Here is a 17,573-nt window from a genome sequence, read left to right as displayed (position 1 = left end):
CCGCTGGCCATTTGAGAGTTGAGAAGGCAGGACTTGGTGGGAGAGACACTTTTCAGCCATGGAGATAAAGGACAGGATTTTCTGACCATGCTTACCTCAAGACTAGTAAATACCGCCCAAGGTCCACAGACCTTTGTATGGTCCATGTCCTGCCTGCTATAATCCCCATAGCAGGAGGGATGGGAAACTTCTGTCTGCAGTGTCCAATCATCATAGTTAATGTTGCAGGAGCTTTGCCTGATTGCTTGTGGAGCTGGCTTCAAGAGCTATTCCAGAGCTATTCCAAAGATGGTATTAACAAAGGACACACATCCCCTTGTGTCACAGTGATGCTGACTGAACACCTATCATTTGTTCATCTCTGCAGTTACTCTCTGAAAAGAAAATCCTTCTATCAATTCTCAGATTTTCTGTGCTTTCAACTTATATTATGAAAATGGGTCTTTCACGCATTAAGCCAATTTTGCATTAATAGCATTGATCACAGATGCAGTGCATTCCCATGGTAAACTTAGTATAGTCCACTTTATAGAGTTTGGAGGCGAACATGGATTTCCATTCTTGTAGCAACAGAATTGGTAGATTTTCAGTCTTGATGGCAGAGAGGAAGATAAATATGTGAGTTCTGAGATACCTCCAATTAAATGATGAGCTCCCCAAGATCGCCTGATAGAATGTAAAGGGAATATTAAATAAAGTACAGAATCCTGACAGTGCAGAAGAAGGCCATTTGGCTTATCGAGCCTGCACCAACAACAATCCCACCCATACTCTATCCCCATAATCCCACATATTTAACCTACTAATCCCTACATTAAGGAGTAATTTAGCATGGCCAATTCATCTAACCTGCACACCTTTGGACTGTGGGAGGAAACCGGAGCACCTGGAGGAAACCCACACAGACATGGGGAAAATGTGCAGACTCCACATAGATGTGGGAACTTCATTGCCTGCCCATCTGAAGCTCGTAAGAACCCGCCCGAGGCCAATGGAGAATGCCATTCTGTCAGCATTGCCCACCCAGATTCTGGGATGGGGAAGGCAGGAAAACTCCAGCCAGAGTGTCATGTGGCAACATTAAAAAGACAGCCAAAACATTACTCCTGGTGTGAAGAAAAGACTAGCAAAGAATATTATCGAATTCAGCCCAGTTTCTCATTGCTCTGAAATGTACTATCCCACATCAGTAAGGCTGCAGGTAGGGTCTGCCTGTGACTGGTTCAGTCTAGGAATTAGATCTCCTTATCAAGTTGATTTAAGTTACACAAAGGAAAATTTGTCTCACACACACAGTTGGCCGATTATCCAGTTCTGATTAAATTCTCTTATTTGGTAAGATACTTTACTGTAACATATTGAAATTCAAATGATAGAACGTTAGTGGCAGGAAGCAAAGTGGGAGTGTATTTACTGTTGTAAATACTGTGCTCATGGTGAATGAATGAAACAATTACATTTGTGGCCAGTTTCAGAAACAGCTTTTGGGGCAAACTGAGATCTGGAGCACACCATAGAAGCACAAGTTCCTCATTATTGGAATTTATAAATATTAATGTTTGAATACTTAACATATTGTATTTAATGTTGTCGTTCATTGTTCGAACATATGCAATAGACCTCCATTAGAATAATGAACGTAGGAATTCCTTTAAACCTGTGAATGTGCTAATAATAGTCAAATAACTCACACTCAAGAGGAATATTTCCTACCAAGGTCTATTTATTTCCACATCATTACATATTTTATGGTTTGGAAGAATTGTTTCGTACACTTTCATCTGAAGCAAAGAAAGCCAAAAAACACAAGTTACGATCCAAACTTCTACATTGGAGCACAGTAGTCAGCACTTCTGCTTCACAATTGACCCGAGTTCAATTCCAGCCTTGAGTGACTTTCTGTGTGGAGTTTGCATGTTGTCCCCATGTCTGAGTGGGTTTCCTTTGGGTGCTCTGGTTTCCTCGCACAGTGCAGGTAAACTGGATTAGCCATGCTGAATTGCCTCGTAGTATCCAAACATCTGTAGGTTAGGTGAATTAGTCATGGTAAATGCGTGGGGTTACAGGGATAGGATGACTTGGATGGGATGCTCTCTTGGAGAGTCGGTGCAGACTTAATGGGCTGAATGGCCTCTTTCTGCACTGAAGAAATTCTATGGTTCTATTTTCCCGTCTCTTCAATGTTTTTTTTGATATATCAGCCCACTGACAGAGTGGACAATTTTCCACCGGTGAATTGTTGCAGTGATTTATTAGTTCAGCCATATCTTCAAATGTGTTGGAAGGAGAAGAAATGCCACATGAGCTTTTTATTCTTCCATAAGTAAGTTATACTGAACATTAATTGGCTACATTTATAGAAAAGTGTGTAGAGTTGGCAACATTTACCTTGGGCAGTTTCCTGCACGCCTTTTAAAATGCTTTGAAATATTTTTAGTTATTTCACAGAAGATTAGAGAAAATATTATCACTCCATCTCCTTCTTTCTTCCTATAAGCAATCGGCACTTGGCCACATGTCAATTTTAGAAATAAAAATTTCTATCTTTAATGATTTTGACAGGCAATATCGACTTCCCGGCAGTTTCCCTGGTGGAATTAGAATGATGAGAACGACACTCTTGCAGCTCCGTTTTCATTTCCGCATGACTTCCATTGAAATTTTCCCCGTGGTTCCTGTTTTTGCAGATTGTTTTAGTGACTCTGAAAATAGTCATGGAGCGAGATAACAGGAGTTGTTAGTTCCTCCTAATGGTTCAGATAGTTAGAGTATTAGTAGCTTTGCTTAACAGATCAGGATGGTCCACATTCAATCCCCTATCTGTAATATATAAGCTGATTTCCATAGAAATACTAAGAGAACAAAGAACAAAACAGCACAAGAACAAGCCTTTTGGCTCACCAAGCCTGTGCCGATATATGGTTTCTATCCCGCTCTTCGCCTCCAGCTCATGCGTCCATCAAGGTACACCTTGAACATTGCTAATGTGCCTGCCTCCATTGGAAACGCATTCCAGGCACCCACCACCCAATGTGTGAAAACGTTTCCCCGCATTTGTCCCCTAATCTTACGCTCTGTCACTTAACCCTGTGCCCTCTTGTAGTCAACCCTTCCACCCCTGGGAAAAAGCCTCTAACCATCCACCAAATTTTACAAGTGTCTCTGCTTCCTAAGGACAAAAGGTTGGTTGAGGACAGGATTGAACTTGATTGAATTGTCTGCTATGCACAAGCTGATGGCCACTGTCAAGGCACACATGTTACCAGTGGCCATTTAGACAAGGTAACAGAGGGCAGTCAATACGTGTGTACTTATGGAGAAAACTGCTGGTAAAATAAGTAAGTATTGCCTATTCCATTGCTCTGTTCTAGGTGCCTCGCCATATCCAGGAGTCCAAATAGATGAAGGATTCTGCCATAAGTTAAAAGAAGGAACAAGGATGAAGCCTCCGGAATATTCCTCACCAGAAATGTAAGATTTAGCAGCTGATCTCTTAGGCTTTGTTTGAAGCAGAATTGTTCCAGTTACTGTTGTAAATATTGAAATCATCTGGGTGAGCTTTTGATGAGCCAGGGGTGTGGAAAAACCAGAGATAATGGCTGGAATTTTACCAGCATGCCCGCCCAAAGCTCATAAAATCACGCCCGAGGCCAATGGAGAATGCTGTCCTGCAGGCCTCTGGGCGTGCCAGTAAAAGAGCCGACATTTAAATAAAGTCTAATTGCAATGGGGTGGAACAATCTGTGGCAGAACCCAAATCCATTCAGTTTATACCTCATTGATTCAAAAATAAAGTGGGCTTTGGGGTGATAGGGTGAATTATTCATCTACACAGCCCTGGCCTAACAGTTTCAGGATACATCTTAGGGCTTCACCCACATCCCAACACCCCCAGGAATCCTCTCAGTCAATATCTGCTGAAGGGTGTTCTAGGTAGCCAGCATGAGTCTGAATTGGGGCCTGAAGCTGAAGATAAATGTCAGTCAACCACGGAAGTACTGATTGCATTGCTGAAGGAGATTAGACTTTCCTGCAAGTTCTTTTTTGTTGGTTTGGTCACTTCATTTTAGGACGGCAGAGTGGTTAACACTGCAGCCTCACAGCGTCAGGGATCTGGGTTCAATTCTGCCCTCAGGTCACTGTCTGTGTTTACAAGTTCTCCCTGTGTCTGCACGGATTTTCTCCAGGTGCTTTGGTTTCCTGCCACACTCCAATGATGTGCAGGTTAGATGGATTGGCCATGCTAAATTGCCCCTTAGGTCCAAAGGTGTGTATGTTAGGGGGATTAGTGGGGTGATTACATGGGGTTACAGGGATAAGTCCTGGGTATGATGCTTTGTCGGAGAGTCACTGCAGAATTGATGGGCCATTCAGCCTCCTACTGCACTGTAAGGATCCTGTACCACCTGGCATACGTATATGTTCATCTTTCAACCTGTCTCTTCTGTACCTCAAAAAAGACCAGAGTGCCACTTCCAGATCCACCCTTTCTCTGTCATAGCACTACAGCAACAAGCAGCACCTGGTTATGTGTTGGGGATGGAGGATTTACACCCTCAAACTTCCACCAATTCCAATGGCTCAGTAGGATTGCAACCCCCATTATATGAACTGTTCTTTGGAAGGTTTTTATGACCAAGCAGATCACAGGTTGTATCTTCCAGTAAATTCTGTTGCTTGGACCTTCAAAGTAAAAGCAAGAAGTTCAAATTCATTTTTGTCACCAGTTTTCACTCTGTGTGACCTAGTGTATGTGCCATTGTTGCATCTGTCTTTACCAGCTACAGCATAATCTGAATTCACGGATACTTTTAAAGCAGTATAACTGTACCATTTTACCACAGAGGGAACTAATAAACAAACCAGTTTGCATCTGTAGCTGCACATCAAACTGTATATAAAGGATTGGCTTGTACTGGATTGGTGTTGATACAAGTTTAGGGCTAAACTCACTTGATCCAGCCTGAATACAAATTTCTGCAACAACTCAGATCTCTCTCGGAAGGTGTATTAATTTAAACAGTTTAACATGTCACTAACTAAGTTATCTAATACTCTTGCTTTGTTTGTGTTTCAGCTATCAGACAATGTTAAACTGCTGGCATGGGGAGCCAGGAGAAAGGCCGACCTTCAGTGAGTTGGTGGAGCAGTTGGGAGACCTGTTGCAGGCCAATGTTCAGCAGGTAGGAGAATATAAACAAGTGAATGTTATCAGAGGAGTGCGGGCAAGGGGGTGAACAAGTCAAAAGTTCCTAAAAGTGGAAATGACAAAAGAAGTTGCGTACCTTTTTTAATACATTTCACCAATGAGGGTTGTTTACTTTGTTTAATGTAACTGAAATGGCGTCACAGAAACATAGACACACATAGAATCCCTAGAGTGTAGAAGGAAGCCACTCAGCCCATCTGCACCAACTTTCCAACAGAGCATCTCAACCAGGCCCTATACCCATAACCACATGTATTTTCCCCCTTAATCCTCCTAACCTACACATCTTGAGACACTAAGAGGCAATTTAGCATGGCCAATGTACTTAATCTGCACATCATTGGACAGGGAGGAAACCCATGCAAATACGAGGGGAATGTGCAAATTCCACATAATCACCCGAGGCCGGAATCAAATCCAGGTCCCTAGTGCTGTGAGGCAGCAGGTCTAACTGTGCAAACCAAGGCCCCAGTTCAGACTCATGTTAACCATCGCTAGTAATGGAGAAGATATCCAGTGGCTGCCAACGGCAATGAAGTAATACACCCATTTACAAAGAACATGTTTATCACTTCAGGGCCAGAGGTATAGTTTGGAAGAAGTTTGGAGAAGGGAAACCAGGCTAGCACCTGAAGAAGGGGGAACAGGTCAGGGCCTGAGAATGGCCAAATGTAGAGATCGGAACTTGGATGAGGCCTAAGAGTGAGCTCAGGCCTGAAGGAGAGCGTTAAATGTAGAGGTGATCTGAGAAAAATTTGGAAGACCCGGAAGATAATAGAAAAAGAAAAGCTAAAAGAATCAATCAATCAATCAATGAACAGATCAATGAATGGCTTTGAGAGGCCATGGTTGGTGGGACTCCTGTGGGGGAAGGTGCTCACACCTTGAGAAATCTTTGGATGGGCCCAGCGGGATGTTAATGCAGAATCACCCACTTGTGCAGGGAAATCTGCCAGACTAGGCATTTGGCAGGAACTTCTCCCGCTGCCAGCTAAATCCCAGGGTGCTGGCACTAATTGCCCACTTAATTGGTGATCTACCACCTCCTCTGCACTGGTAAAAGTACAGGGGAGGTGGGTGGGGGTGCTTGGGTATCACTGGACTTTAGGCCCTGCCTGCTTTCAAGCCCACCAGCAAAATCTGGAAGGGCAGAATGCAGATAAAGACGTTTTGCAGATCCCTGAAACAATATAAAAACATAACATTTGGTCCAGTAGTCTAAGAGAGCATCAGTGTTCCATTCAAGCCTTCTGTCACCCTATTTCATAGAACCCTGAATAAGGAAGCCAGTAATAAAGGAAGCCAAAAATCCAGTCAGAGTGTTTCCTTCAGAGGTTACTTTTTAATAGTAGTATCTTCATGCTTACTTTAAAAATAAATTCTCACCATCTCCAGTTAAGGTACTTGAATATTTGCTCTGGGTCGATTTGAAATCCAGCTCCCACATGATTCTGGTATCACCACTGGCACCATTTGCTGCATATGGTAGTAAACCCACCCTCTATTATTATTTAGGTTTGCTCTTTTCTCATAACTGTCTTCAGTTAAAGTTTATTTATTTATTGCTCACAAGTAGGCTTACATTAACACTGCAATGAAGTTACTGTGAAAATCCCCTAGTCACCACACTTTGGCACCTGTTTGAGTACACTGAGGGAGAATTTAGCATGGTCAATGCATCTAACCAGCACGTCTTTTGGACTGTGGGAGGAAACTGGAGCACCCAGAGGAAATCCATGCAGACACTGGAGAATGTGCAAACTTCACAGATGCCAGAATATCCATGCAGACATGGAGTGAACGTGTAGACAGTGGCCCAAACCAGGAATTAAACCGTGGTCCCTGGCGCTGTGAGGCAGCAGCGCTAACCACTGTGCCATCGTGTTAAGTCAGTGTGCCTTTGCCAAAGATAAATCACCCAAGTTCAAGACCGCATCAAGAAGGATTAAAATGTATTGTGAATCTCCAAGCATATTTTTTAGTTAGAATATTGTCCTTTTCATGTTTCTCTGACCTGCAAGTTTCATGGCAAGTGCGTTTATAAGGACACCCAAAAATTAATGAATTAATATGGATCGGTAGTGCCTTCCTCTTAATTACATAAGCATGTAACCAGCCTAATTGATGAAACATTCAGTAATTCAGATGGGCAGTGTTCAACCCTCTGCAGGAAAAATAATTCTGGAGAAACTCTGATTGATGCAGCAGGCTCTGCACGTCGTCGGAATTTCAATAGAAATCTAAACAAAGTTAACATGATTAATCCCTGAAAAAACGAATTCCGAAAGTAAGGAGACTTTAAAAACAAGTGATCTGTATTTCCAGGCAGAATGGGAAATTTTAGAAATAAAAAATATTTCATTTCCAACAGATTACGCTATTGTGACTATTTCCAAATATAATACAATAATTTGTAAATGTTTTATCTGTGCAGGAAAGGAATTTCACCAAGGTTGGCCTTCCAAAAATATTTGGATTCAGCTTCTAAGATGTACAGTTACTTTTGCCACACACATTACAACCCACACAAACCACTAATATGAAATTTGATATTCGCCTGCCTTAAAAGCTGTATTGCTAGTTTGTGAAATTGTATGTTATACAGTCTGTTAACTATAAGACAAACCTGCTGCTGTACACATAGTTTACAAGATTATCCATTTATGACTGCATATTGTGATGACATGGCCCGCACAGCAATGTTTAATCTGTGTTTGAAATTCCCTGCTGCTTCATGAGCAGAGATGCATCCCACATGTTTTCAATTTCATCAACAATAATTTGTGAAGAAATAGGAGTTTAACAGATTGCTTGTACTTTACTACACCCAGCCAGCTCCCAAAAGTAGATCATTTTATAACCAGACTACCCAATTCCAGAAACTTTCTTGGACTCCTTTCCTCTGAAGGAGATGAGAGTGGATTTTATTAAATTCTGTTTGAATTAGCTTGGGCTGACATCTAAAGGGGTTGAGAGAGAGATACAATTGTATTCTAAATATCACTATTCAAGTAAAACTGATCACAAATAAACATCAAGTTTTCCCTCACAAATTCAAACTCTATTTATGATATTAAAGGTATTTATATCAAATTATTTTCTCCGCTAATGTAAAAGGAGCATTATTCAATTTGTTTTCTTTGGTTTTGTGTCTTCATTAAAATAATAGGTCAAATTTCATACTTATACGTTAGAACTTTTGTTACAAAGATCACATAATGGCATTCAACCCCTTTCAATATCTTTCATACCAAGTGCTTTCAAGTTGCAACAGACATCCCCAATACCAGACTGAAATCTCCTTTCTCGACAGAAATTTGTAAATATAGAAGCTCACTTTCTGATAAACAATTCCAAATAAGAGCAGCTGGCAACATAAGATCATCATCTTACCTGTATTGGCATCAGTCAGAACTATATGGCTAGCTTTTTAACAGGAACTCACATTCACATACTTTCAAGAATTTTTTTTATTTATGCATGGGATATGAATGCACTTAGTCAAATCAGCACTTGTTGCCCATCTCTAATTGCCCTTGAGAAGATGATGTTAAGCTGCCTTCATGAACTGCTGGTTCATCTGGTGAACTTAAAATATTGTTGGGGAGAGAGTTCCAAGTTTTACCTAGTGACAGTGAGGGAACAGTGATTTAGTTCCAACTCAGGATGGAATGTGGCTTGGTGGGGAATTCATAGGTGGTTATGTTTCCATACTCCTGTTGCACTGGTAGATGTCAAGGGTTTAGAAAGTATTGTCAAATGATAATTAATGAATTTTTGCAGTGCATCTTTTAAATGGTAAACACCGCTGCCACTGTGTATCAGTGGTGGAGGGAGCGAATTTTTGTGGTGGTGGATAGGGTGCCAATTAAATGGATTCCTTTGTCCTGATAGTGTTAAGCTTCTTGAATGTTGTTGGAACTGCACTCATCCAGGAAAATGGGGAATACTCATTCACACTTGTGATTTGTGCTTGAAGATGGTAAATAGATTTTTATAAAGTCAGGAGGTGAGTTCTGTGCTGCAGACACCAAACCTTTAACCTGCTCCTGTAGCTGGTTAAATTCCTGGTCAATGATAACTCTACAATGCTGACGGTGAAAGATTAAGCAATGGCATTGAATGTTAAGGGCTTGATTCTCTCTTATTGCCTGGCACTTGTTTCCAGTGTTCCCAGCCATGGAGTGCTGAGATGCAGGCCCATGACCACAGCTCCCCATATGATAAGCTCTTGACTTGAAATGTGCTACCCTGAGTAATTAACAAATGGAAACCAGGAACCTCTACATTTATATACAATAACTGAGACTTCTATTAAAAAATGACAAATTTTAACAGCTCAGTAGCATCCCCATTGTTCTCAGAGGAAAGGAATCTAAGAAAGTTTCTGTTAAGACCATAAGATATAGGAGCAGAATTCGGCCATTTGGCCCATCGAGGCTGCTCCACCATTCAATCATTGCTGATAAGTTTCACAACCCCATTCTCCCGCCTTTTCCCCATAATCTTTGATCCCCTTACCAACTAATTGTTTGGTTATTGATAGTTTGGTTATGAAATGGTCTACTTTTGGGAGCTGGTTGGGTACGATAAGGTATGATCTTCCTGTTAAACTTTTATTTCTTCATAAATTATTGTTGATGAGGTTGAAAACATGTATGCTGCAAAAGCTCACTTTGCGAGGCTGCAGAATATATGTCTTCCAGCGCTGCTTTGGCATAAAAAAAAGTCAATGTGCCATACAAACATGTGGTAATCAAAAAATGGAAAATGGGTTAAATAATATGTAGCTGTATGTAAATGTTCAAAAATTTAACTTAAATAAATCAACAATGCTGAGAAGAAGGAGATTGAGTAGCTCAGTCTCCAGTGCTGAATTCTGAGCACATTCTTTCATTCTCTGACTTGCTTTCTTTTCTTTAATAGGATGGAAAGGATTATATTCCTTTGAATACTATGTTGCCAACAGATGGTGATTCAAACCTTTCTGCGGACCCCGACCTCACAGAAGACATAACAAATCCAAAAGTTAATTACAGTTGCACAGGAGTCATTGGGTTAGTTAGTTATTAGACTAATCAAGAAGTTCTCATTAAACAGTACAAAAGAAAACAAAGCTCTTTTCCTGTGTAGAAGTTTCTGGAAAATTATCCTGATATTTGTATTATTGTGTCATGCCCTGTTTCCCATTACCAACCTGCTTGCACTGAGCCTTTGTCCCTTTTTGTTGATAGACTCAACTGCAATAACGCAAAGAAGAGGCCACTGAGTGTAAAAACATTTGATGAGGTTCCTGTAGAAAATAAGACCACCGTGATACATGAGGTAACCTTTTAATATAGACCTGTCAATCTAGAATTGAATGATGAATAAAATCACGCACTTAATGTAAGAACGTGGAGTTTGAAATGAGAGATAGTCATCTGGCTGATCAAGGACATTGTTGTCACAGTCCACGTGGGACCTCATAGAGTATCCAATTCCCATTGACTTTTCCCAAGATTCATACACTTTCTCTTTAAGCTCTGTTTAAAGTAAACAGACCTATTTTGCCATAACCCACAAACTCTATTCTTGACAGGAAATGATCCAGTTCCTTTTTAAAGGACTCTGTGTTTCTTTTAGTTTATTTATTAGTGTCACAAGTAGGCTTACATTAACACTGTGAAAATCCCCCAGTTGCTGCACTCCGGTGCCTGTTCGCGTACACTGAGGGAGAATTTAGCATGGCCAATGCACCTAACAGCACATCTTTCAAACTGTGGGAGGAAACCAGAACACCCAGAGAAAGCCCACAACGGCACGGGATGAATGTGTAGACTGCGTGCAGACAGTGAGACAAGCTGGGAATCGAACCTGGATCCCTGGCTCTGTGAGGCAGCAGTGCTGACCACTGTGCCACCGTGTCAATCCAAATAGAATTGGAAATGGTTTACACCACCGCTTCTGCACAAAAACACCAACTTGGTAAGATGTCACACATGGAAGTGCAGAATCCTCCCCACATTCCACTAGCCACATTCTGTTTTGTGGAGCATGTGAAACAATACACTAACTGGTACATTATTAGTATACTAACTATCCCAGAAATTAAACTGCAATATTAGAGTATATATGCTCAATGTATTCATATGAAATTACTTTGCCCATTGTTTTGATGTTGCTGTTAATTAAATCTATTAAAGATAACAAGTTAGCAACCCCAATAATTAGCAGTGCAATTTTAGACATTCTCTCCCCACAGATGCTGTCAGACCGGCTGAGATTTTCCAGCATTTTCTGTTCTTGTTTGAAAGTAATACGTGTGCTTTTTCGACCTACTGTAAATATTGTTTCGGAAAAATGCACAACTGGATTAATATGGAAGTCAATATAAAGTTAAGAAAAAGACTGTTTTGAGAAGGATTATAATGAAAACAGCTTGGCACCCTAATATTAATGAAAACTTGAAGCAATTTCTCTGTTCCTTCTCTGGGAGGAGTCATTGGAGTAACATAACTCCACCAATGTTAATTAAGACATTCCAATATGCATTCCTGTGGTTGGAAAAAAAGTCACTAGAGGTCAGACTAAATGAAAGTTGCTCTCATTGTTGTCTAGTGGGTTGTTTTGACAACAGACACAGACTGCTGTCCAAGGTGAACCAATAGTTCACAGACTATCTAAAGCTCCTCTCAAATAAAAATACAAATGAATACCAAGGATAACCAAACAAACATGCTTCTTATTTTTACATTCCCACAAGTAAAATAGCAGTATGTATTTTTAGAAATGACAGCTGAAATCTAGTAAAGGATGTGAAAGTAAGCTTGCTCTCAGATTGTAACCCTTCAGGATTGGTCTGGAGTCTCCAGGAATTCAAAACTAATCATAGAATCCCTACAGTGCAGAAGGAGGCCATTCAGCCCATGGAAGCTGCACTGACCATAATCCCACCCAGGCCCTATTCCTGTAACTCACGTATTTACCCTGCTAGTCCCCCTGATACTAGGGTCAAGTTAGAATGGCCAATCACCCTAACCCATACATCTTTGGACTGTGGGAGGAAACCCAGGCAGACACGAAGAGAATGTGCAAGTTTCACAGAGTGATCTGAGGCCCGAATTGAATCCAGGTCCCAGGACACTGTCCAGGACACTGTTCACAATCTCCAGGACACTGCTGTATGCAACCCTGGAGAAAAATCATAGGGGCACTGGAAAAGATTTTTGTTCCAATTTCCTTTGGATATTTCCCTTTACCAGACATAAAAATGGGAGGAAAAAGAGGCTGTTTGGCTAACAGCCAAGCATAATCCGATTGGGTAATGAGTCTTTTTTGCTTTCCAATTGGCAAAGGAAGGCAGTGCAGCATAAGGATGAATGTGAAGGCCAACTAATGACAGAACATAGAGCTAACTCATGTGTTGAGAGCTCCAGGGATAAACTTAATCGTAGTTGGCAAACCGATTTTCAATACAAGATATAACTGATTGCACCATGCCGGGAAGGCTAGAGGAAAATCCTTCACTTCTTGTTGTTGGCTGTTCTGTTGATCTATGTTGCAAATGGGAAATTATAGATATCACCAGACAACATTAGTGAACTGCTGTGCCACAGGTAGTCAGTCAGTCCAGAATTTTCTAACAATGCCTTAAGTCCTTGATCTTGTCCAGGGCCACCAGGGGACACACAAGCAGACAGGAGAGGCAGACAATGAGCTATCTAGCATCCTGTTTTATGCAATGCTAGCATGGGGACTTATATTAAATCTGTTTCACTTGAGTTCAGAATTGAAGCTTTTTAACACATCCATGTGGCTAACCTGGGCACACTCTGGATTGTTTATGTAAGATCTGCCTAATATTCAATCTAGCTTAGTTGACTGCACTAATTGGACAGTAGACATAAATTACATTTTTAGTCAACTAACTCCCACATTGTGCAAGTAATGAACATCGAGATGCAGAGTGGCATTATCTGTCCATCCTGTTAAAGGTTAACAGATGAAAATATATTTTAAGAAAAGAAAAACTCCTGCTTCAGTTGGCTGGCACCAAATTAAATTTAAGAGTAGATGTCACCATTCCTCTGATTGGCAGTAATTTGTTTACCTATTGCCAAGGTCTCCTAGATAATGTAACAGTAGAACTCAAAAACATAATTCCATGGAAAACCACCCACACAATACATTACAGAACAAACTCTGTCATAGTGTCAGTAAATGGGCAGGACCTAAGCCAAGATGAATAACAAATAAGTTATAGTACCAGCGAAAGGCTGAAGTTTAATCTGACAGTGTTACAGTTTATATATGATAGCATCAGTGCAAAGGTGAAAACTAATCTGATATACATAAAGTAAGTGGAATTCTTTCCACCTTCACCAATAGAAGGTAAATATTGGGAAGTATTCTTTGAAATAATCTCTAGAGTGACTCAGGCAAGCATTTGCTAATGCTAGCACAACTGGTTCATATATGGTGTGTTAGGGCACTGGTGCTGTTCTTAGGATCTCTACAGTGCAGAATTTGGCCATTCAGCCTATCGAGTCTGCACTGACTCTCTGACAGAGTATCTTACCCATGCCTTCTTGCTCCACCTTATCCCACACATTTATCATGGTTAATACCCCTAATCTATGCATTTTGGAACACAAGGGCAATTTAGCACAGTCAATCCACCTAACTTGCATGTCTTTGGACAGTGGCAGGAAACCTATGCAGACACAGGGAGAACCTGGTTTCTGACACTGTGAAGCAGCATTGCTAACCACTGTGCTACCATGCTGCTCAACTGGAGACCTCCCCTGTACGAGTGCTTCAGTCACTTTTTCTTGTATACGTTGTGGTGTCAGTCCATAATGGGTCCGATGGAGACTTTGTGTGGACCTCAATGGGTTCATGAAAGTCAGGTCATGACACTGTCTCAGTGCAGAGTTTGGGACCAGGATTTTACACGGAGGCAGTGGCTCTGTTCACCAGCTGAAAAGTCAGAGGTAAGTTCCCCTTCACCTGCCCTAAACGACATGACCCAATGTTTTGTTGTTTAGGCAATTAATTGCCCACAGCCACGGCTTCCACACCTCTGAAGCAGGTATCCCAACTCCACAGCAAGGTGAAGGGCCTAGCAGCCCACTTCATACCACCCGATTTTATGCACCCCACCCCCACCCTGCCACTCCTCATCGCCACTTCGCAACCCTTGTAGAATCTTGCCCTGAGTTACTCACTCAGCAGCTGTCAACAGTGGCAATGTCTCATGATGGTTTAATTTTAAGAATAACCAAGCTTAACATTCAGAGCACACTGCCCAGATTCTTGAGTTAGTGCATGGCTTACCATTGATAGGAATATTCCACAACCCTTGTGATCTGGAAATGACTGGTAATAATGTTATATTTTAAACATCTTTGAATAAACTTCCTCTCTTGAATATCTTATTAAGCAGTTTAAATTAATTAGCAAGATGATGAGAGTGCACTATTTTCTGTCATCCTGAATGAAAGGTTTTCTTAGAGAATCAGGAAGTCTATAGATGACTCATTTATAACGTGTTTACTTGTTTTCATGCTTTATTTTTAGTTTGTCACTTAATTGGCTGCAAAATATCACTGCAAGAAATCAGCAAGCCTTTTACTTCAGTATTACTTATATAGAATGTGCGACATGGACAATTTGGGCCGAAGGGCCTGTTTCCACTACGAATCTAGTTCAAATATATTATGTCACTGTGGTTTCAGCTTCAGTAAAATAAATGAAGAAATAGAGCAAAGTCTATGAAAGGTTAACATCTCACTGCACAACTTGGTGCCCAAGTACATCACTGATTAGATGTGATCTGGTCCACAGGAAGGTGAAACTGACAGTGGAATGGTGCTTGCCTCTGATGAACTGAAGACCCTGAAGCATCGAGAAAGCAGGTCCCGCCCTTTTGGAATCATTACACTAGCGTGAGTACAACCACTCCTTTAAAATTAATTGCAAAGAACTTTCATGATGCATCAAGACATCTGACACATCAGTAACCGAAGTGGTTGGTTTGGAAAAGTGCGTTACATTGGGAAGTTTAAGAATTTGCTCTTCCCATCACCCCAAGATAAAGTTATATTTAAATAGGTTCCAAACTCTCCAAATCAAATTTAATATTGTTCTCTGATTTATTCTCTGGATAGGTTTATGGACGAAAAGGGATTGGTATAGGCTAGTGGGTCATTGTTTTTGTAACTGGTCGGCGCAACATCGTGGGCCGAAGGGCCTGTTCTGCGCTGTAATGTTCTATGTTCTATGTTCTATGTTATTGTCAGATTGCATATTTACACACTGAAAATAATTCAACTCTAAATTATTTTTAGTTTCCTCCTATATCTTCCCCCCCACTCTGTTTCTGATTAGCAAAGTGCCAAACAATACAAAGTAAACTCATTGTACACTGCTAGATGGCACCATTCTCCCAGTACAGAATAATTGCATCAAAGTTATTGACTGGTTGTAGCTATCACCTGTCCAGAGACGAGAACAAATTACTGATTTCTAAATTACCTCATTATCTTGTATCCCAAAGTTTTCCAGTTCTGGAAGACCTCGTGCATCAATGGATGCACAAAAGTAGCTTTTGTGCTTGTTTGAGGTCAGTGTTGATGTAAAATGCTATGGCAAGATCTGAACTTTTAGGATGGTGGGAGTTCAGCCCAGCCTTATAGATTTCTGCAAATTTTTGCTCCAACGAGGGTTGATTGACATTAAGCGAGACTTCTGCCCCTCAGGTGGGAGGATGTCTTGCCTGAGAGAGCTGCCAAACAATCTGATTGGCCCAGCAACTATCCTGTCCTGCCAGCAACAGCGCTGCAGTGGCCAGAAGAAGAACTGCATGGAGCTTCCTCAGGCGAAGCACAGGAACCCCAGATACAGGGGTCCCAGGGCCGAGAGGTTAGGGAAGGCTTTGGAGGGAAGAGGGGGTCTGGTTTGGGAGGGAACCGATCAAGTCTCAGGAGATAGGCCACAGTATGGGTGGACAGGGAGGTCTGGAGATCATGAGGCCTGAAGGAGAGGGTGACCCAAGTCAGAAGGGACTTCTGGTAGTGCACAGCCCTACTTCCCACCCAAGATCTGACTTTCTTTCTATTCGTGTTTCCCCTGTGGAATTTTAATGCACCTGCCGGTCATAAAATTGAGGTTGGGAAAGACACAGTCCTTAAGTGGCCAATAAATGACCACTTCAGGGCCTCAAATGGGCAGTCTAAGGCCTTGCACTTCCCAGCATAAAATGATTGCACGGTCGGAATGGATGGGAACATGGAGGAAATCCCATCCCTTCAATTACACCCATCACCCCCTCTCACCCTCCCCTACCTAAAAACCCATGGTGGCAGGGTTGGGGGGTGGGGAGGGTGGTGGCGGTGTTGTGCAGCACAAAAATTTGGCACAGATTAGGCCACTAATTCTGAATATGGGGACACATTATTAAAATGTGGGATGGAGGAATGAATAACAATCATTGTGATCTATCCCTGAAGTGGTATTTTAAAATTTAGGATTTCAGATGCCATAGAGGGAAGTAAGAACTGGGCATGATATTGGTTCAGCGCTACGTTGCATGTCTGGTGAATCTAGAGAGAAGAAAATGTGTCATGTAATACGGGATAAATATTATAACCAATTTGGATATATCACAGAATATTCTCTGCAAGCTGATGAGCTATGAAGTGGTCCACTTGGTGGAACAGAAGACACAGCTGCTGAGATAATAGGGCAACATGGCAGCACAGTGGTTAGCACTGCTGCTTCACAGCTCCAGGGTCCTAGGTTCGATTCCCAGCTCAGGTCACTGTCTGTATGGAGTTTGCACATTCTCCTCATGTCTGTGTGGGTTTCCTCTGGGCACTTTGGTTTCCTTCCACAGTCCAAAGATGTGCGGGTTAGATTGATTGGCCATCGTAAGAAATTGCCCCTTGGTGTCTAGGGATGCGTAGGTTGGAGGGATTAGTGGGTATAATATGTAGGGATATGGGGGTAGGGCCTGGGTCGGTTTGTGTTCAGTGCAGACTCGATGGGTAGAAGGGCCTCTTTCTGCACTGTATGATTCTATGATCATTTGCCTAAAGATAGGCCAGCGACCATGAAGTTATACAGTACAGAAGAGGCCCTTCACCCCATCGAATCTGCATGACAAACTACATTACAGCTACACTAATTCCACATTCTGTAGTCTTGAATTTTATGACATTTCAAGTTCACCCACATACTTTTTAAAGGTTGTGAGGTTTTCTGCCCCTACTACCCTCCCAGGCAGCATATTCCAGACTTCCACCACTTTTTGGGATGAAAAATATTTTCCTGAAATCCCCTCTAAACTTCCTGCCCCTCACCTTAGAATTGTGCCCTCTCG

At 41.6% G+C, this 17,573-nt stretch overlaps 1 protein-coding gene across 1 annotated transcript in view; it reads left to right on the top strand.

Moving 5' to 3' along the window:
* kdrl (kinase insert domain receptor like) overlaps positions 1-17,573 on the top strand; it is a 182,221-nt gene that overhangs the window by 149,980 nt on the left and 14,668 nt on the right. Inside the window, exons 25-29 of the mRNA XM_080187404.1 lie at positions 3,372-3,471; positions 5,078-5,183; positions 10,136-10,266; positions 10,444-10,534; positions 15,038-15,138. Coding sequence (XP_080043530.1) covers positions 3,372-3,471; positions 5,078-5,183; positions 10,136-10,266; positions 10,444-10,534; positions 15,038-15,138 — 529 coding nt within the window. The remainder of the gene's footprint in view (positions 1-3,371; positions 3,472-5,077; positions 5,184-10,135; positions 10,267-10,443; positions 10,535-15,037; positions 15,139-17,573) is intronic.

Source organism: Carcharhinus amblyrhynchos, chromosome 4, assembly GCF_965287045.1.
Source record: "Carcharhinus amblyrhynchos chromosome 4, sCarAmb.v2.hapA, whole genome shotgun sequence".
Taxonomy (NCBI): domain Eukaryota; kingdom Metazoa; phylum Chordata; class Chondrichthyes; order Carcharhiniformes; family Carcharhinidae; genus Carcharhinus; species Carcharhinus amblyrhynchos.
The sequence above is the reverse complement of the archived record's forward strand: the minus strand, read 5'-3'. Positions and strand labels throughout refer to the sequence as shown.